General features: G+C 38.0%; 1 protein-coding gene across 1 annotated transcript in view; it reads left to right on the top strand.

Moving 5' to 3' along the window:
- Positions 1–12,016: 12,016 nt before the first annotated feature.
- Positions 12,017–22,133, top strand: part of LOC140237466 (programmed cell death 6-interacting protein-like) — a 35,596-nt gene continuing 25,479 nt past the window's right edge. Inside the window, exons 1-10 of the mRNA XM_072317393.1 lie at positions 12,017–12,222; positions 13,185–13,239; positions 14,191–14,260; positions 14,832–14,959; positions 15,726–15,879; positions 16,959–17,185; positions 18,141–18,363; positions 18,775–18,898; positions 19,503–19,680; positions 20,316–20,537. Coding sequence (XP_072173494.1) covers positions 12,017–12,222; positions 13,185–13,239; positions 14,191–14,260; positions 14,832–14,959; positions 15,726–15,879; positions 16,959–17,185; positions 18,141–18,363; positions 18,775–18,898; positions 19,503–19,680; positions 20,316–20,537 — 1,587 coding nt within the window. The remainder of the gene's footprint in view (positions 12,223–13,184; positions 13,240–14,190; positions 14,261–14,831; positions 14,960–15,725; positions 15,880–16,958; positions 17,186–18,140; positions 18,364–18,774; positions 18,899–19,502; positions 19,681–20,315; positions 20,538–22,133) is intronic.

Genomic DNA, 22,133 nt, shown 5'->3' on the forward strand with positions numbered 1-22,133 from the left:
CCAAAGTTTTTCTGGTATTCAGAGACTTAAATTGAAATAGGTCTACGTTACTTTTCAAATTGACAGCAGTGCTAAGACTGAGAGATTATTTGTTTTTTAATCGTATAGTAACGATAGTCGGAGTGCAATATAAATTGAACGTTTATCATAGTCGCATGTGATAATTCTTATATTCATTATAACTACTATTGTCATTGCTATCAATATTGATAAAACTGCAGAAGTCGCTATTGTGAAATATATATATATATATATGTGTGTGTGTGTGTGTGTGTGTGTGTGTGTGTGTGTGTGCGTGTGTGTGTGTGTGTGTGTGTGTGTGTGTGTGTGTGTGTGTGTGTGTGTGTGTGTGTGTGTGTGTGTGTGTGTGTGTGTGTGTGTTCATAATCATCCTACAAGGCAATCCAACGAATTTCATTTGCCATTTTTTAGGACTTTGCTGGCTCAGCAAACCTTCATCTACGAGGGGCCAAAGTATTGGAACTCACTTCAAAACGACATAATAACAGCACAAACTTTGAATTCTTTTAAGAACAAATTAAAATTCTTTCTGTTGAAATCTTATGATATGCAACCAAATTAGGTTCGGTTTCATTCTCTCCCGAGTCTCAATCAAGTCATTCGTTTGTTTGTTTTTACAAGTATTAAGATATCACACAGAAATCATCTTTTATGGAAAACAATCTGTCTAACATAAGTTTACCTCAGATATTTCTTTTATTGTACTAAAAACAGTGAGTCTATTCTCTTTCTCTCTTTTTTTTTATATCCGTTCCTGTGCATTCATACCAGCATATGCACCCAATCAATCGCAATTTCAAACCAGGGAGCGTTGTATTGTTTTGTTATTGCATTTTCATCATGAAGTACAGTATGCTTGTGTCCACGATGGCGTGTCTTGTACCATAGTCTCATTTCCCCCTTTTTTGTTCTTTTTCTTCTTTTTCTTTCTTTTTCTTTTTCTTCTTTTTTTTTCCCCTTCCTAAGTTAATTTCATGTCAGTTGACATTGGTTTATTTGACTTTGTGTACGTATTTTTTGAGGGTCCCATACCCTACAAGCTTTGCTTTTGTGGGACCCTCCATTTCCATTCTAATCTTTGTATTAGGTATATACCTTAGAAACGAAATTCTGTTGTTACTCGTGACCACTTGTACGTTTTCCTTAAAATTGTTATAAATTTGTTCTGTAAAATGTATTGTAAAAATGTGTGTGTGTGTGTGTGTGTGTGTGTGCGTTGTTCTGCACAACATGCTCGAGACAGCTGTCCCCTTTGTCCAACCCGGGAGGCTGCGTCGTCTTAGCGTTCGTGTCGCAGATCTAAAGCTCTCTTTTACTATATATTACTATATTCTTATACAGGGCATATTTCCACTGGTATAAAGTGTGGATGCCCTTGAGAAAACTTAACAATTAAAACAAATAAAAGAGAGGAGAATCGCTGTACTGTGAGTCCTTCCCTTCACGTTTGGGTGGAGGATAATGTTACCTTCCTGTGTTAGCAGCCACATAACCGCAGCCGCCACCAGCTGATCTCAACAAGCTGTTCTGTCGATGAAGTTGAACCCGTGTACTCGTTTGCCGTCATCAGATAAAAACTAAACCAACCAAACAAGGAGATGGTCAAATAATCATAGAAACAACAACAATTAAAATCAGCATACAAGAAATCATTCTATGTGGAGGTAGGACAGTCCACTGCGTTTGATAGGGAAGGTAACTGAAGGTAAGCCAAAATTCAACTTCAGCGTTCAAAGATTGCAGAGTTTTACTAATAGCAAAGGCTTAGTGGCGCAACCACCCTAAAATTGAGAACAATGCATTCAGTGAAATAATGAATAATAGACAGGGCAGAGCCAGGCAAAAACTGCCTTTTTTTCCAGTCAAGGTTTTCTCACTTGATTCTGGTACTTTAGACCATACTTAACAAAATAAGCTTCTGCGCCATCTTGAAATCTGTCCCGAATCCAAGATGGCCGCCAAAAATCCAAACTGGCCGCCAGAGGACCTAAAAAGTGCCTTCTGTGGTTAAGATTTGTCTGGGGATGGGTTTTTTTAAACTCTATTTGATGATAAATGATAAGAGAAATAAGATTCAGTGGATTAGAATTAGAATCAGATTCTTTTTTATTGCGAAAATCCAACATGGCCGCCAGACGCAGCTCCCGAAATTAATAAATGTCATAATAACCGGAGGGCCAAACCCTAAAAACTCGCTTACTTAACGAGTGAGTTCCACTTTCTCTACAAACTAAGTAGACCATGCTTATTTTCAAATTTCTATTGTAACAAACAACATACCACTGGTCTACCTAAAAAAAAGGAATTGTTGCGAAAGCCTCCAAATCCAAAATGGCGTCCAAGATGGCCGCCATATTTACTGAATTTGCTATTTGAAAGATAGAATTTGATAGAAACATCACATTTCAACAAATGTGATGTCATATGAAAGAGAATAAAATTTCCTACAAGTTGATACCATTTTTGTGGGAGATTGTGATAACTGGATTGAGATTTTAAGGAAAAATACAAATTTTTTGATATTTTTCTGAAAAAAGGAAAATCATGAAAATGCTTGATTCAGCATAAATCAGAAAAAGACTGAAGGATTATCTTGAAACGTTTTTAAGAATTTTTTTTAAACATATAATTAATATTTGGAGAAAATTAGGGGTCAGTACCATATGCGGTTCAGGAGTTATAATGTCTCAAACGTGAAAACTCACTATGTAAAAATTTCCACTTTAGCTGTGACAAGACCTTGTTGGTCGTAAAGAGAGTCTGCACGCGCCAAGACTACTACACCCACCACTGGCACTAACGCTTGTAGCAGTGCCAGTGGTGCGTGTAGTAGTCTTGGTGCGCGCAGACTTTTTTGACAAACAAGAGTTTATGCCTGCAAACTAACTTTTCATGGCAAGTGGTAGCTTAGGTGACGCCGATCGCTATCATTTCAGAGTAGATTGTTCTGGAGCAGATGAGATGAAGCAAAAAATGTCTTTCAAATAGAGGTAGAAGCTTGAAACAACCATGCTATAGAAAGTTTAAAACAAAATTTGGATCAATCCCTCAAAAACTTCAAGATTGCAGGCCATCAAAGCTGACATAGTTTATTGCGCCAAATTAAATGCATTATTTTAATTTTGGTACAATTTTGTCTCTATAGTTTTTATATATTTTGAACATTGTAGTGCTATTTCAAACCGTCATGGGTTTTTATGGAGATATTTTTAAAACCAGTGATATTCTACTCCGAAAAAGAAAAAAAAATGAGTGGAAGTTTCATTTTTGAAGGAGTTATTAACGGAAATCAGTAAATTTAAAGTAAAATTGGAGTGAATTTGAGTGAAAGTTTTCATTTTCACTCATTTTAGAGTGACCTTAGGGATCACTCGTCACTCTCTGAGTGATCCCTGAAATCACTCTAAAAGGAATGAAAATGAACATTTCCACTCTCGAGTGATCCTGATATCTAAAAATCGGTGAAAGCATCTACCAATGGCATTAGTTCAATTCAATTTTGACACTATAACCCACATGAAATCAGCCTAAAACGATGGAAGAAAAATCTATTCACAGTGAATACACTTTCAGCATGCTTATTTGTAAATTCAATTCAATTCAATTCAATTCAATGTTTTATTTCATTTTCGACAAGAACATATAAACATCACTTCTTCTTTTTTGGCAACAGAAAATCAGGTGCTCAAAACTATGTAGGATGAAAAGAATACATTAATATTGTAGCACCTTACAATCATTACGGATTATCATAAAACTTGAGTGATCTGAAGTACGTAAACATTGTGGATAATTCGAAAAATGGAGGGACCCACTAAAAAGACAAGGCTTGCAGAATGTGGGCCCCTCAGAAATGTGAATATACAGCATGAAAAATCATTTTGAACAGTGTTATTTGAACAATATACTGGAAAGTAATTTCGCACAACACATTTAAAAGCAACTTTGAGAATTGCCGCCATGTCGGATTTTTTTTTTTTTTTGGGGGGGGGGGGTGCTCGGATCAGAAGGGCTTTCAAGGACATGTACGGATCAGATATTATTACACATATGCCATCATCATTCACGTTTCTACAACAGCAGAGTAACATACAAGTACAAAAGCATATCTTTGATACAGAAGCATTCATTTCTTTTTAAAATCAAAGATCGGGCCTTACCCAAACACTAATGAGCTCCAACCCCCTAAAAATAATAAATAAGTAAACCCTCAATATGGTTTAAACAAGGACAATACATATGATAGACATCAATACAATAAATTCTAAAAATATATCAAATTATTAATCAAGATTTGACTCTGACGCAACACACTAAAGGTATCGTTTACCATTGGAAGAGATATCACATTCGATTTATATGTGCAGGTTAGTTGTATCACAAAACATTCTACCATGCAAAAAAAAAAAATTATATATATATTATATATATATATTAATATATAATGAAGCCTAAAACATACGGATATATCACCATTTCTTTTCAAGAAACCATAACATTGATAACTGTTGACAGCTTAGTATAAAAAACTAGAAATGTCGCTACGGCGACTGCAGAGACTCCAACCCCAAGCACCTTCTGATCTGGAGATTCTCCCGCCCGAAACCCCTAGCAAACGGGAGACTCCAAGTTGATGTGTGCGGAGCGCGAAGTTCCTAGGGTTCTAGATGTTCTCTGGTGCTATCTAAGGCTTATTTTTTCAACATACAATAGCAATAAGTAAGAAATCCTTTCCACCGGGAGACACAGAGCCAGGGCGGGAGAAATCAAATCTCAAACGGGAGAACGGGAGATTTTGCAAAAATGGGCTTTCGGCGGGAGATCTCCCGTCTAAAACGGGGGAGTTGGAGTCTCTGCGACTGGTATGCCTCCGCCATAATGCATGGTTCTCCTAATAGGTCTATAGTACAATGTCTTGACAATGTGTGATGACAGTTTCACACAATTGGCAAAATATTAAAATGACAGGTTTGCCACAAAAGAGTGTGCTGAATGTTCACTTTCCTAGAACTAGGTTCAATTGGATGAATGATTAAAACGTCAGAGTGCAGGTATTTGGGGGAACTGATGATTTTTACTTGACTTTTGACCCTTTTATAAGTTTATGCATTGAGTAATTTTCAAGGTATTGAGAAAAAGTATAATTTCAGTATCAAATATTAAAATAGCATTATCTAAACCTGGCCGTTGACCTTTGACTTCACAGTTCCAAAGAGAATCACTGTCAGGTAGAACATGCATAAATATGTAAGTTTCATAATGATACCTTGAGTTACTTTCGAGATATGGAGGAAAAAGTGCAATTAAGCACTTTCACTTGACCTTTGACCTTTTGACTTTTGACCTTTTGGCAAAAACTTCCCACAGAATATATATTTGGTAATACATGCATACATCAAGTTAAAAAAAAACAAACCTTCAGGCATTGCATAAATATAAGTAGTGATATTTTGAGGAGTTGACCTTGACCTTTGACCCCCCTGACCTTTGACCCATGACCCTAACTTTCCTAGATAATCACTGCCCATCGGTACAAGCATATATATATATACAAGTTCCATGAAGATACCTTTAACCATTTGCGAGATATGGAGAAAAACATGAAATTTCAACCTTTTTTTTCACAAAATAACCTGTGACCTTTGACCCCATGACCCCATGACCCTAAAATAAAAAAAAAAATATTATCCCCCAGGATATACCCTCATACCAAGTTTGATGTAAAACCACCACACGGTTCTTGAGATATCGACAAAAACAAAACGGGACGGACGTCCGGACGTACGAACGGACAGACGGACGGACGACCCGAAAAAATAATGCCTCCGGCCACTTCGTTGGCGGAGGCATAAAAACATATAAGAACAATCTACTTTGAAATAATAACGATCAGCGTCACCTGAGCTACCACTTGGTATGAAAAGTTAGTTTGCAGGCAAAAACTCTTGTTTGTCAAAAAAAAAGTCTGCGCGCATCAAGACTACTACACGCACCACTGGCACTGCTGCAAGCGTCAATGCCAGTGGTGCGTGTAGTAGTCTTGGCGCGTGCAGACTCTCTTTACGACCAACAAGGTCTTGTCACAGCTAAAGTGGAAATTTTTACATAGTGAGTTTTCAAGTTTGAGACATTATAACTCCTGAACCGCACATGGTACTGACCCCTAATTTTCTCCAAATATTAATTATATGTTTAAAAAAATTCTTAAAATTCTTCAGTCTTTTTCTGATTTATGCTGAATCAAGCATTTTCATGATTTTCCTTTTTTCAGAAAATATCAAAAAAATTGTATTTTTCCTTAAAATCTCAATCCAGTTATCACAATCTCCCACAAAAATGGTATCAACTTGTAGGAAATTTTATTCTCTTTCAGATGACATCACATTTGTTGAAATCTGATGTTTTTATCAAATTCTATCTTTCAAATAGCAAATTCAGTAAATATGGCGGCCATCTTGGACGCCATTTTGGATTTGGCGGCTTCCGCAACAATTTTTTTGAGGTAGACCAGTGGAATGTTGTTTGTTACAATAAAAATTTGAAAATAAGCATGGTCTACTTAGTTTGTAGAGAGAGTGGAAGTCACTTGTTAAGTAAGCAAGTTTTTAGGGTTTGGCCCTCCGGTTATTATGACATTTATTAATTTCGGGAGCTGCGTCTGGCGGCCATGTTGGATTTTCGCAATGAAAAAGAAACTGATTTTAATTTTAATTCACTGAATCTTATTCCTCTTACCATTTATCATCAAATAGAGTAAAAAAAACCCATCCCCAGACAAATCTTAACCACAGAAGGCACTTTTTAGGTCCTCTGGCGGCCATTTTGGATATTTGGCGGCCATCTTGGATTTGGGACAAATTTCAAGATGGCGCAGGAGCTTATTTTGTTAAGTATGGTCTAAAGTACCAGAATCAAGTGAGAAAACCTTGACTGGAAAAAAAGGCAGTTTTTGCCTGGCTCTGCCCTGTCTATAATCGAACTGCAGGTTCACGCGTATTTAATGTTGTACTCTTTGGTTTCGAATGACCTCACACAAACATTAAGATAGAAAAAAAAATGACTCTGATAGTTATTCCCGTAATTTCAAGAAATGCAAAGTAGTGTCTGCAGCTTTTTATAACGTCATTATAACATGATTTCATATTATATATACATACATAAGCATTAATAATTTGAATATACTTATGCATATGATATATATACGTCATGTATGTATAATAACATACATATATGCGTATAATACTGTGTATGCATGTGTGTGTGTGTGTGTGTGTGTGTGTGTGTGTGTGTGTGTCCCGTGTGTGAATACAGTAATATAAAGTAATAGAAATGCAAAGTAGTGTCTGCAGCTTTTTATAACGTCATTATAACATGATTTCATATTATATATACAGACATAAGCATGAACAATTTGAATATACTTATGCATATCCATACGTCATGTATGTATAATACTGTGTATGCATGTGTGTGTGTTTGTTTGTGTGTGTGTGTGTGCCCGTGTGTGAATACAGTAATATAAAGTGAGACAAAGAGACGGAACTCCTTTAACCCATCGAGATATCATAATGCATATAACATGTATGTATAATAATTTATGTATGTATTATATAAACATATATATATATATATATATATATATATATATATGTATATATATATATCAATATAATATGTGTATTATATCATGTATTATATATTATATATACAGATGTATAATACATAATTGAATACACAGAAATCAAAGCTCGCTGCAATATATAGATTAACGGAAGCAAGTCTGACATTGCAACATCACCAGAAACATAGATGATGTTATCTAAAGGAACCTACATTGACTGTTCACACGCTCACAAGGATATTACAGGCAAGACTATTGGTAGTGAAAGATGATCGGAAATCCTTGCATATCCAACGTTTCGCATTTGGCAGAACAGGAAATTAAAAGTCAAAAATATTTCTCACAGATGTTAAGGAGGTTTGCATAAAGAAATTGCCAGTCTGCACATTTCATGATTTTTAAAGATATTGCTCAGTTTTGTTATTTTGTTAATCTGACTGATTACTGACATGGTGAAGATTCCACGTAGAATATCAGCGTAAGCAGCCGCAGGGTGGCGCTCTTTACACAAGACACAAGCTCACACTGTACCAATAATTATAATGATGATCTGCATTCGATAATGCGTTCATACACCTATACCAAAGTGAGATTGTAATCAAATTGTCTCTTTCATTTGGGCAATATTAATGTTATCGGAATGACATCCCCTCCCCCACCCCCTCCCCATCCCTCTCCTTGAATAGCTTTTGCTTTTCCCATTGCTCACAAATTGGAAAAAAAATGATTTATGTTTATTTAGGAGGTCATGGAGAATTAACAGATTGTTATTTCCGTTCAAAAGATATCAAATCAGCGTTTGCTATCATCCACTGTGCATGTATTACTGAGTAATGGGATAAATCAAACGAAATGGCACAAAAACCTATCATTTGTTTTCTGGTCTCATTTTTTTTTTTCCAGATTTAGATCTTGGAACATTACGCTCTTTAGACAGATGCATTTAGAAGCTCCAGATAATGCCAGAGTATATTGAAGAGATCTCAAGTTCGAATAGCCCTCAAGTGCTTACATCCGTCACTTACACCGATACTCAAAATCATTACAAGTGGTACTGCTATGAACACACGATGAACAAATGGAGTCTATTGTGAATGTGCTCTCTGCATTCTTCCCTGTCTATATAGCAGTGACGGATCCGGAGGAGGGGGTGGGGGGCGCACCGGGCACGCCCCCTTTGTTTTCATCAAAAACAAGAGAAATAAAAAGAAAAGAAATGAAATGAAACCCTGAAATGGCACCAGAAATATTAGTTGCGCCCCCTCCCCCCCTTTACAGCGGTTGCCTGGCTCCGCCCCTGCTAGATAGGATCTACTGATCTAAAGTAGCAACAAGAGTTATAGTTGAGAGTTAGACTCAAACATTTTCCTCACTAATATCATTCTGATCTGTATGTATTTCTCACGCAGTATTACAAAAGATTCAATTTAGACGTTTACAACAAAGTTCCACGACTGATTGCCCTGCCATCAAAAATTGATAATACAAGCAATTTCTACACTGTACACAATGTTTCTAAATACTAGCGCACTTAATCCATGTCCAGACGAGCAAAAGAAACGACGTGATAGGGCCAGCGGAACCGTAGGGGGCCCCCACCACCACCACTTTTTTGCCCCGGAAGTGGGCGCGCAGATATATGAGGCCTTTGTTTTGCGGTGAGGGCCTTTTTTTGCTTGTCAGCTGAAGAAACCCGGAAGTGGGCATATCACAAGTTGCGCCGAAACCTTTTTTTTTTCCTCTCTCTCTCTCTCTCTCTCTCTCTCTCTCTCTCTCTCTCTCTTTTGCTTGTCAGCTGAAGAAACTCGAAAGTGGGCATATCACAAGTCGCGCTGGAAGGCCTTTTTTTTTTTCTTGTTAGCTGATGAAACCCAGAAGTGCCCCCCCCCACCCACTTTTGAAAACGTGGCGCCACCAATGAATCAAATTGCAGACGTTTTTCTTTTCTTTTTTTCTTCTTCTTGTTTTTTTAAAGATCTGCACAATACATCGCAAAAACGACATTCATATTCACATGTATTGCTCAGCATGTCCTCCCACTTCCCTGATTGATTATCGTACTATCACTGTTAAAGGGAAGATAAACCCCAAGAGCAATGTGGATTGAGTGAAAGCAGCAACATTAGTAGAACACATCAGTGAAAGTTTGAAGAAAATCGGACAATTGATGCAAAAGTTATGAATTTTTAAAGTTTTGGTGTTGGAACCGCTGGACGAGGAGACTACTAGAGGTTATGACGTATGAGTGGACAACGATACCAAGAAAATATAAAGAAAATTCTACAAAAATCCATTTTTCATGAAAATTACAAATTCCATCAACTTGATGTTGACATATGTTAGGGGTAGCAATTATTCCCCCTGCTTTCTGAAAGAGGTTGGTCCATTGCTCTTTCCTAATTCTAAGAAAGTGAATTTTTGTTGAATTTCCTTTATATTTTCTTTGAATTGTTGTCCACTCATACGTCATATCCTCTAGTAGTCTCCTCATCCAGCGGTTTCAACACCAAAACTTTAAAAATTCATAACTTTTGCATCGATTGTCCGATTTTCCTCAAACTTTCACTGATGTGTTCTACTAATGTTGCTGCTTTCACTCAATCCACATTGCTTTTTGGGTTTACCTTCCCTTTAAACTACATCCCCCATTTTATTATAATTTAGTTACTAAGTATTAATGTAGGGGAGTACTCTAGCAGGCCTACAGGTTGCAGGCCTATACTTATCAAACAATGTCAGGCCAGGGACTCGTTTGTGAGAAGAGACTTCAGTTTCAGTTTCAGTTTAGTTTATTTTGCACCAAGCATTAAAAATATACAGAGCATACAATAAAACATGAAGGTACACGATGAGATACAAATACAAAATATTTCATAAATCATACAACATACAATTAGAAATAATGTGGCGGTATATGACTACATGCAAAGACAATGCCATTGGTGAGGGAAGCAGCAAGAAAGGAAAAAGCCCTTGTGAGTAGCTGACCCATGTACTGTAACATACATACCTTTGACAGATTTTTTTTAAAAAAATGTCAGTTAAGTTGACAAAACAGAACAAGTCAAAACAATGCAATCATTACAAAACAAAATTACGGAGGCATGGACGATAACAACACATAAAACAACAACAACAAAATACGCCTTGAATTAGCTATGTGTGTAGTCTTCTAAAAGAAATTGTTTATATTTAATTTTGAAATTATTTATGGATTTTGATGTTTTAATTTCTCTAGGGATATAGAATATCATGCATAAGGACCCTGATATATAACTGAATCTTTAAAAAATGAGTAGCGCATGTGACATAGATGACTTCCCACCTTGTATCCCTGGTCAGAGGTTAGTGTATGGGGGATAGGCGACTGACCGGTTTAGGTCGACGTAGGTCGGAAGAGGGTGTGGGGTGTGGGACGGAACCACCAGACTTGTTCACTTCTTCCACATAAAGTAGGCCTATTGGGCCCAATAGAGCATATTATTCTCTGCATCTTGTTCGGCCAAAAGGTATGGAGGGAAGGGGGGTATTTTTCTACTCATTTTGTTTTCTTGGTTTCGCCTATTTATTTCTTAATTTGGTGATGTGTTTATACCATTATTCATTCACTTGATTCATTTATCGATAATGTCATTTGCAGTGTGTCAATAAAGGGGCGTTTTGTTTTTGTTTTTTGTTTGTTTGTTTGTTTGTTTGTTTGTTTGTTGATATCTTCTTCTTTTTTTGCACTGTGTTATTTTTGAAGTGTGAATTTATGTTTGACATTGATGCAACTTCCTGGTTGTCAGATGTTACGGGTCCCAGATGTTACGAACACACCTGCAAACCATGTTTGTATTTTTTTTTTTTACTTCCGGTGTAAGCATAACCTCTTCAGATTGTAGATAAATCGTCAGTGTTGGGTTAAAAAAAAAAGATATGTACAACCAGTTTTGTATTTTAGGGCCTATCTTTTATTTAAAGCATGATCGAGATCATACGCGTTGCACTTTTAATAACCCCACCGAGGGTGTGTGATATTAGCTTCCATTGATTAGTGCAGACTAGTAGGCCTAACTGATGCATGCTTAAATAACAAATGGCCTGAGTGTCATTATATTCTCAAACACGTTCACAAATGTCATTCGTTTGTCTGTTTGGCCTGGTTTTGTTTCCAGTATGCACTGAGTAAAGCCCGCGTGATGGCCTAAATGACGTCATATTCCACAAACGCTCTTGTCATAATATTAAACAATGGCCATCAAAGGTAGACCTGCTGGTAGTCTACCGAGGGCTGAATTTCACGTAGAGTTGCGGATATGCTCGCTCATGACCAACAACGTTCAAAATCCAAACACGTTATACGTACGACGGCTGAACGATAGAGACTACAAAATGGCGACGTTCTTGGCAGTTCCGCTGAAGAATAGTTCTGAAGTGGAGCTTCAGAGACCACTTCAGAATTTTATTAAAAACACATATTCTGATCTACCCGAAGGAGAAGACTTTTCTCAACAACTGAAAGAATTTTCAAAGCAAAGGACCAACACAGTATGCAGAAAACTGGACAAGCATGCCAATTCTATCGACCTACTGGGAAAGTAAGTAATCGTGTAGTCCCATATGCTGGATAATATGTTGTAAATAAACAACGTTACACCACTCCCATTTTCATTTTGATTTTGGCATTGCAGTTAGCTAGTGTATTAGAACCTTCTCTGTCCTGAGTAATATTTAGCTGGTAACATCTTAAGTTGGAAACGCATCCTTAGAAGAAGAAAGACAGGAATCTGGGGATTCTAGGTGAAGTTTAGTTTATCCCTGTCACTGTCCCTGCCCTGGCCCTGACCTTAGGCATAGCCTAGTGCTAGGCCTAACGTTACCTAGTCAGGTATTCTAATAGAATCTAACGTTTAGATCTACATTTGTATGATCATCATGCATGCTGCATCTACCGCTACCCCCATTGGCCCCAGTACTTCAGTAGGGTTCTATCAAGTAAATTAGAGTAGCTGCGACACGTGCGTGCAGAACCATCCATGTTACAAAGCAGGATTGGTCCAGAGAGCTTGATTTAAACCAAATGGATGTGTGTCACCCTCAAAAAGTTCGTTAGAAACACATAGCCTAGGCCTATTTACAAAATGAAATTACATTTGTAGGGGTCTACATTTTCAAGAGAGGAAGCTGTGTGATATCTTTTTTGGATGATAGAATATAAGTCATGCATGTACAGGTTAAAAAAAATAAATAAAGCACCAAGGTTCGACCTTAAATGCCAAAATTCGACCACACAATGTCAAAGGCATAGCAAGGTTAGGTCCTATATGAATACATGTACACTGTAGATGTAGCCAACAATTGAGTCCTGGATGGTGTTATGGGCGGCTTGCTTTTGGTGCTTCCCATTTACCATATTGGGATAGTAGTAGGTCATAAACAAGGAGGTCTTGGACTCTTAGTCTGACATAATTGATGTAGATCTATTTAATAATGATTAACCGACTGATATGCATCCCATGTTTACCCTATTAAGTGATCAGTCTTTGCTTTCTTTATGCAGGTACTATGACCAGCTTGTGGCAATTGATGGGAAGCTACCCATCATGGAAGGACAGGTAATACATTCTATCTTTGACAAGCTGCCTGACTGTAGAAATACATGTTCCAGAATTTGAAGAGACATCCCCCAAACATTACCATCTCTCTGCACAGATAAAAGAATAACCTCACTTCAAATATTTGGACTTAATTTGACATTTTCTTATCGTTATGAGCAACACAAAGTGGGTACCAAGGTGGCCTTTAAAACTGCTGCCATGTATTGATAGATTGTTTGTTTTAAGTTAGAGATTTCAGAGTAAAACTAATGATATTTCAACAATGTTGACATGTGATAGGTCATTAAGATAATCATATATTTAGCCAAATAAGATGAGGTAAGTAGATTATGGAACATAAAATCTCTTTTGCTTGGTTATGCATCTTCCAACATTTTAAATTTGTGATTGACGAGTTAATATCTCCACTTCTGTAGTTTAACCTGCAAAGCTATGAAAGATGCATATTCTGCTAGAAGAAAAAGAGAGAGATTACATTAGTACAAGCACATACATACTTGATTTGAATGACTTCTTCATATTTAAACACACACACACACAAATAAACCCAAAACAAGCTTAATATGCTCAAAAGATTGCTTCATTGACATTGCACTGTTTTCGGGCAAAATTTCATGCAAAAGAAGATTACTAGTAAACAACTGTGAGAAAAGAATGATGTCTTGTAAAGGGTCTTTTGTACATTATGGCATAATGTGTAACAACATCAACACATTTTTACAACTGGACACCATGCAAGATAAAGATACTTCTATGTAAATACTTCTCTTGAGGATAAATGCATGTCGGTGGTTGCTCAGCCCCATAGATTGTTGTCAGTGTTCTTTATGAATGAGACTGATGAATGCAAAGTGCTGATTGCCATTCAAGACTTTTGTTCTGTTAAGACTGACATATTTTCATTGATACATGTAACTAATATTTTTGTCCTTTTTTGGTCTCCATTAGATTGCAGTTAACTTCGGCTGGCAAGATGCTTTTGACAAAGGTTCTTTCCTTGGAGGAGCAAGGAAACAAAGTAAGAGAAAAATGAAGCCAAAATGAAAAAAAAAAAATCTTTGAACTTAATAATTTGTTGTTGTTTTATGGAAAGAAAGAAGAGAAAGAAAAATGGGGCCCTATACAAATAATTTGCCCCGACAGCACTTAATATAAAACAAACATTATACATCTTAGAAAGATTAATAATTTGCTTTGTGAAGTAATGCCTTGGAAGTACACGTATCTCCTTCAGATAAACAGTATTGAGATGTAATTGTAGAAGTAAACACTCTTGACTGTGATTTGCATCCTACTAATTTGTAAGGGAATAGGCCTCAATAGGTATTATGTCCTTCACTGGTTGGATTTGGGTGCTTAATTTTTTTCTCTCTCTCTTTCATCTGTTCCCTTAAAACTGAAGTGTAATATATACATTATGTAGGTGAATTTATGGTGTTTTTTTTTTTTTTTTAGCATGTGGAATAATTGAATTGAGTGAAACTGAAGCTATCTAAGAAATGATAGCAATGGTAGATGTGGAGAGACATTCTTTCCCAAGCTGTCTTCACTCGCTATTATTCTGCATTTATTTCTTCCACGTTTCACAGCTGCTCCATCTGCTGCTTTTGAGAAGGTTTGCGTCGTCTTCAACATCGCCGCCATGAACAGCCAGGTCGGTGCTCTCCAGAGCTCAGATGATGATGAGGGCCTCAAAAATGCAGCGAAGCAATTTCAGGTAAGAAAGGGTCTTTTAGGAGATGACTACGGTACTATACATCTCTTTGTGTCAGAGTGTTTCATTGTTATATATGTACCACATAGATTTTGTAGTTCTCATGTGCATGCAGAAGCTTTCAATTTTGCTCCAAAGTGGACAAATGTGCGTAAGAAATGTTTGAAAAAATGCTGTGATTTCAGTTGGGTAATGACTAAAACGAGAAATACTAGCCAAAAAAGGTAGGGGGATAGAATTGCGATCTGAGAACCTATCCGATCATGGTTGCTACATTGTATGGAATGTTTTGTAATCAGGTCATAGCCAAATCCATTGATCTTCTGTGCGAAAGTGAATCCCCTGCAGCTTGTTAGGAAATACAATCGCTAGGGCATGATCGATCATCACATTGTATTCTTCCTACTTAAGGACTCTTCTGGAATAAAAGTTGCGTACTACGTCCTACGGTCGAAATTATTTTGCACTTTTGGTCTCTAAATACTCCAAAGCATATCATTACCCTGGCAAAGTGCTGCAGCCAGACAAGTTTCTTGGCAGACCCTTTTGATATATTACAAGCAAATTATACAATGTAAATGGTGGAAGACAAAGCTAGCATGCCGATAAAACAGATTTGAAAGTTAGGGATAACTCTATAACTCTATATGCACATGAAGAATTAACAGTTATTCAGACCTTCCCCTAACTGTGTAGGTTGCAAAAAAAAAAAAAAAAAAAAAATCTACGGCTCTACATGACTCAAGTCTTCATTTCTTGTACTTGCCAGGCTGCGGCTGGTCTCTTCAGCTACGTGAAAAGCAATGTGTACTCAGCTGTGCAGCAGATCCGAACATATGACATGCAGCCTGACTGCTTGGGAGCTCTGAGTGCCCTCATGTTGGCCCAGGCCCAGGAGAGTTTCCTTAGGAAAGCCAGACAAGGTTTGTGAGGTTGATCCTGGCCGAGGTTGAAGGTGGATTTAAGTTTGATGTGTGCAGCTAGCACTGCAGCACGGCACATGGGGCTGCATGGCAGTGCAGTTGATGTTGTGGCTAATATGTGATGCAATTTGTAATGTTATGTGTTGTGATGAGGTGTAGTGTGGTGTGAAGTAGTGTGGTATGGTATGGTGTGTGGTGTGATGTGGTGTGGTGTGGTGTGTGGCATGGCGTGGCGTGACGAGATGTGACGTCATGTCATGTCATGTCATGTCATGTCATGTCATGTGATCAATGTGATGTGATGTGATGTGCAATTATATTATTTAATATAGCAGGGCTGCACAGTAGGTACCCAGTTTTTCCATGTTTTACTGGTCGATTCCTGAAGAAGTTACTGTTTCACAGTGATTTTTACAGTTTAGTGACCATTGAACCAATGCCAGTGTGCAGTGTTGGATATAGTTTGATATGATGTTTGTTGAATTCATTAGTATTTTTCAGAGCATTGGTAAACTGTGGTGTTATGATCTAGTAAATAGATAATAAAATACAATCTTACCTCTACAAAATACTCTCGAGATGATATTATTTCTCACACACTTTGTAGATAGTACCATTAATTTAATGATTACAGGAAGTTGCCAAAAGCAGTAGAATTTCACATTCTGATAGAAGGGCACATATGTAAATGTGTCACAGCTGGAACTATCAAAATGATAGAGTTCCATAACTGCACTGTCCCAGAAAACTGCAATGCATTCAACACTGAATTATGTGTACAACTGCTCGATTTTAGGACCAAGAAGCTGCAAATATTAATTTGTGAATTCTTATTTGAACGTCAATGAAGTGGAAAGGTTAATAAACAAGTTATCTTACCTGACCATTGCACCAGGAGATGGGTAAACAGTGTACAATGCAGTATGTATGTTCACATATCTGGTTGAGAATCAAAATGGCATAACTCCCAAACCTTTGGAGAGGGCTGGTGCTTACAGTGTACAGTATGTCCTTTGGGTTGTTAACTGGCAGTATGATGCAGACTCATGCATGAACATACTTCTTTCTACCACTGACAGACAAAATGAAGGATGCTGTGGTGTCCAAAGTGGCCATGTCCGCCAGTGAGTTCTACGCCGACGCTGCCAAGCAGATGGCAGTGGCCCACGTGAAGGAGGTGTTGCCCAAGGAATGGATCCCGACGGTCCTGGGCAAACAGTACTACATGCACGCCATCTCAGAGTACCACCAGGCCATGGTGTGCAAAGCTGCCAAATCTTATGGCCCAGAGATCGCCAGACTGCAGGTAGGTGTGACTCTGGAGTGTTATCCTCCAAAGCTTGCATTGCTATATCTTAACCCGTTGAGGAAGAGTCCCAAGAATACTCGGGCAGGTGTCTATCGGAAATGCGTGTTGTAGCAAAATCAGTCCATCCTCAACGGGTTAAGGAAGAGGAGGGTTAGGATTGCTTTACATTGTAAAAGTTATTTTTCACATTCATGCAGGTAGGATGAATGTTTTTAATTCTGACATTTAAGACGTTTAATAGTGCTGCATGTATAACAAGCAAAGCAAAGATATCTGCTTGCTTTCATTTTTGCACCAGTTTTTGGTCGCACAAATGCACAAGACTTTCCACACTGCCGAAATCTCCTCTTTTACAGTATACAGAAGGGCATGGAAATTGAAGACAATATGACAAATCTGAGACTGTATGGACAGGACAGCCTTTGTTTTGGCTTGTAGTACAGTGGTCAGTGTAGAGTGTGGGAAAGCCCACTTATGAAAAAACCCAGAAGATTTGTGAGTGAGAGAGGTTATGGGTCAAGAACAGGAGATTAGAAAAAGAAGATTAGTTTCATGTTCAGACACTTTTTATACCACACCTTAGAGCGAGTAAGAAGGTCATGGGTCATGAGCAAAAGGTTAAAACAAGAAGAATAGTTTTAAGTTCAGACCCTTTTTATATGACACTATAGAGTGAGGTATTAGGTCATGGTCTAGGGCAGGAGGTCAGAACAAAAGAGTAGTTTTACATGAACAGACTTTTTTACGCCTGCTTTACATCACTGTTTGTCGGGGCAAAGGGTAGGATAATCTCACCTTAATTCATCATTATAATTTTTGTGAAGTAAATCTCGACCACTGTTTAATTTTCTTGTTCCTTGGTATCTTTTCTGTGCGAGAATATGCTGATGTTTACCATGTCATTGCATTTCTTTACTGTCTTTCCCACTCACCCCTCCCTCCCTCCTCCCAGCACGCCAGTGACCTATTGAAAGAGGTTGAGAGGAAAGGCGGACAGACGATCGATGTCAAGGACTTTGCCAAGCGCATCGCCCAAGAACTTGCGGCGGTCAAGAAGGACAATGACTTCATCTACCATGATGTCGTCCCAAGTCTGGAGAAACTCCCGAAGACGGGCACAGCCCCGATCGCCAAGCTCACGGAGTTATCCTTACCCATGTCATCAGGATCTGTCGGTTAGACTTTTCTTTCCTGTTTACAGACTGTGCTAGCATCTTGTCAATTTGATTATTCAAGTTGCCAGGCCTCATCTTTGGTGTGTTCCAATTCTTTATATTCTGCTGATGGTTGTACTATTTGACATGTTTCAGAGAAATTCAATTCGTGTATTTGATTATGCAATTTTGTTTATTTTGCTGTAGTATCGTTGAGCTTACATTAGAATATGTTAGCACCCTTCTGTGGGAATCTAATACAGTATATATTAAATGATTTTGCATGTAAAAGAATAGAAAATGTAGCAAATTGTATTGAATTACCAAAGTTTCAACAGGGAAGACAAGTAAAATCATCCAATTCTGTGTAGAATTTGAAAGATGGAAGTTTCAGGGTTCTAAATGAAGAGAGTTTATTCACATCCTGTCCAGATCTGTTTGAGAGGTTAGTCCCTCTAAGCGTCCACAATGCTGCAGTTGCTTACGACAACCGCAAAGCGGAGATCGTCAACAGAGAAGTGGGCAAGCTACGGGAGGCGACACAACTTATGAACAGGTGAGATATGTTGTAAACTCATGTAGCCAGTTGTGAAAATTGAGCAACTTTTAGTCCACAAAACTTTAGATTTCAATTGCTTTACACTGTAAATACTTTTATATTAAGTTGCTCCATAATGATGTAATCTGTCATCAAAAAGCTGTGGTGTACATTTGACATGTACGATATCAGCTTTTGCATTAAAGTGTGTTTTCATTCTTCAGTCAGTATCCTGAAGAGGAGTCTTCAACGATCTTTATGGAGTGAATGAATAAAGAAAGGATCTGGATTCAGGGTGATGTGTATTTTTGTGGTCTTAAATGAAGTCTGAGGCCATATTTCAAAACCGTCTACAATACTTTCCATCCATTGTGTTCCTGTAATCTTAATCTATGTTTGTTATACGCCAGGGAGTAAAATATATTCATATATCAGTTTTCAAGGATAGAGTAATGTAGCTGTATACAAACTGTGGCCTGTCAATCAATAAGATGTAGCAAGTGATGTTTTGTTGTGTGTTTTTTTGTTTTTTTTTTGTTTTGTGGTCACCAAATTAGCAAACTCACCAGAGGGTGATAGATAAAATCTAAGTGTCTGCGCTTCTGTTTTTCCTGTCTATCAGTGTGTTGGCATCGCTAAACTTGCCGGCATCCATCGAAGACCTGAAAGGAGACAGCGTGCCGCAGTCTGTCCTGGAGAAATCCCAGGCGATCAAGGACAAGGGAGGCCTACAGAGCATCGACCAGCTCTTCAACGAGCTTCCGGATCTACTCACAAGAAATAGAGAGATCCTCGACGAGGTGAGACGTCTTTCCTTCTCATTCAGGTGGTGATGAGACTGGAGACCACTTTGATAGTTTGAGAGCAGAATTCTGCAGTGGATACATTGTTTTTAGGAAGCTCGTGTTTTTTTGCAGATAGAGGACAAATCAGAATTTAGATGTGTGGTGTGGGAGTAGATTTGTATTTAATTTCTAGTATTGAATTGAATATATACCTGTTAAACAACATTATCTGTTCAGACGTGACTGCTTAAGAGCGTATGAGGCGAACATTGTTGTTGAGATTTTTCGGACCATCCTTCAAAATAACAAGCTGGGGAAGCAAGTGAAATGAATGAGCACCTGCCTGTGAAAAGTGTTGGGCTGTTATCCAGATGCCTATTGGGGTAACTGGAGAAAATATGTTTCTAAAAGGGGGGTTCTGGCTCAGTTAAATGTTTAGTCTGTTTAAAAAAGAGCAAAACTTTTGAAGAACAAAAAGTTTTAAAAAATTGATGGAAATTGCATGAAAATTAGTTAAGTTATGAAATTATGAAGTTTAACTAATTTTTGCTTATGCTAAACAGTTCTTGATTAGTTCAACTCGAACAGCAGATGATTGTGCGTATACCATTCTGATGGTCATTATGATGATAACATTGTTTTGTGCCCAGGCGGTGCGACAAATGGACGAGGAGAAGGATTCTGATAATCAGATGAGAGAAAGATTCAAGGAGAAATGGAGCAGGGTACCTTCCGACCAGCTGACCACCTCGCTGCGGACAGAGGCCGGCAAGTACCGCACTATCCTCAACAACGCCATCCAAGCTGACCACATCGTGAAGGAGAAGTACAACCAGAATCGGCCGTTTATTATCATCCTCTCAAAGAGTGAGGTAGGCCTTGGTTTAGATTCATTTCTCTCCTTTCATTTATTTATTTTCATTTCCAACCAAAAATGCATACATGTACAGTAAAGCATTTGCATGATACATACTTGCAGGAAACCATTTCAACATTGTAACAAAGGAAAAAACTGTGAAAAGAAGTGGTAATGCTGTGGCTTTAATGACTGTACCAAACCAAAGTTGTCGGAAAGTGAGGGTGATTGGGTGATCTACATGCAAAGTCGAGAGAAATCTAGGAATGCTTTTTGAAGCATTTTCTGTGTGATACAGTCAAATCTTGATAAGCTGACGTGGCATAAGTCAACAGCATACCTAAGTCAACTCTTCCCAAAAGTGTTTCTTTGTTCCACAGTGCAAAAACATCTATAGGAATAAAACATAAGAATAGTACAATGTATGAGCCAGACATGTTTATACTTGAATGACAAAAGGTTGACTAAGGAGATAAACCTTGATGGAAAAACAGGACAGTTATTTTATCAGGTAACTATGGGATTTAGCCTAAACCCACTTTGTTCACTTCCATCTGAGAGATGGCTGGATAGCCCATATTCAGCTACGTTAAGCTGGTCTTCCATGGGGTCCAGTTGGATGTGAGGTGGGACCACTTCACCGGGTTAAACACCCTGCTCTTTGCCATGAATGAATGAAGCGGGATCTTTTACGTGCATGAGTTGTTACTCTCTCATACACGGGACCTCCATTTTATGTCCTATCCGAGGGACAGGACTTGACTTCACCTCGTAGTTTAAGCATTCCATAGTTATACCTTATGCACACAATTCCTACTGACTTACTCAGACCCGTGCATCATTTGTATATTGAAAGTGTGATTAACAATATCCCATATTTCTAATTATTTTCTGTTTTTAATAGTTTTGATATAGTTGGGGGCCTAAGGGCTCAAAATGGGTCGTTTGGTTCAGATTCTTCCAAAAGCACCAAATTTGGCTCATAGGTCCCTTGTACCATACTCTTCCAATTTTTGATGGGCGCCAAGACCAAAAATCCTCGGGGCCGCCATATTGGTGAAATCCAATATGGCCGCCATCTGGGTTAAAGGTCAACTGCAGTTACAAATTGGAAAGGTTGATTAATGTTATGAATCCCATGTGGAAGATTTTACAGGGTCAGAGAATGTGATTCTAAATGTCATATCTGCAATTCAAGGTCACTATCACCTCTCAAGGTCACTTTCAAGGTAGAATAAGGGTCAAATCAGGCATTTTGTTCATTTTTCGAAATGGCGTCTGTGAGCATTCAACTGCAATTCACTGCACCCCTGTTTTGTCCCAATTGCCATCTCTTCCGTACTCCATCAATGGTCAATTAGGGCCAAGAGCGGGTCCACCCCTACATATCAATGATTATGACAAATGAAAAAAATATATATCTAAGATATGTATACATATATACATGTATACATATATATATATCAAAATCTTTCAGCACAGAAAACGGGCTTCCATCGGTTTCGTTTTCTTTTCTCATTTTCTTTGCTCAAAGTTTTCACTATTATATCAATAGTTTCTGGTCAGTTTTTCCTTTCTTTGTTTCAAATATACATGCTTAATACGGCCGCCA

This window comes from Diadema setosum, chromosome 14 (genome assembly GCF_964275005.1).
Source record: "Diadema setosum chromosome 14, eeDiaSeto1, whole genome shotgun sequence".
Lineage (NCBI taxonomy): Eukaryota > Metazoa > Echinodermata > Echinoidea > Diadematoida > Diadematidae > Diadema > Diadema setosum.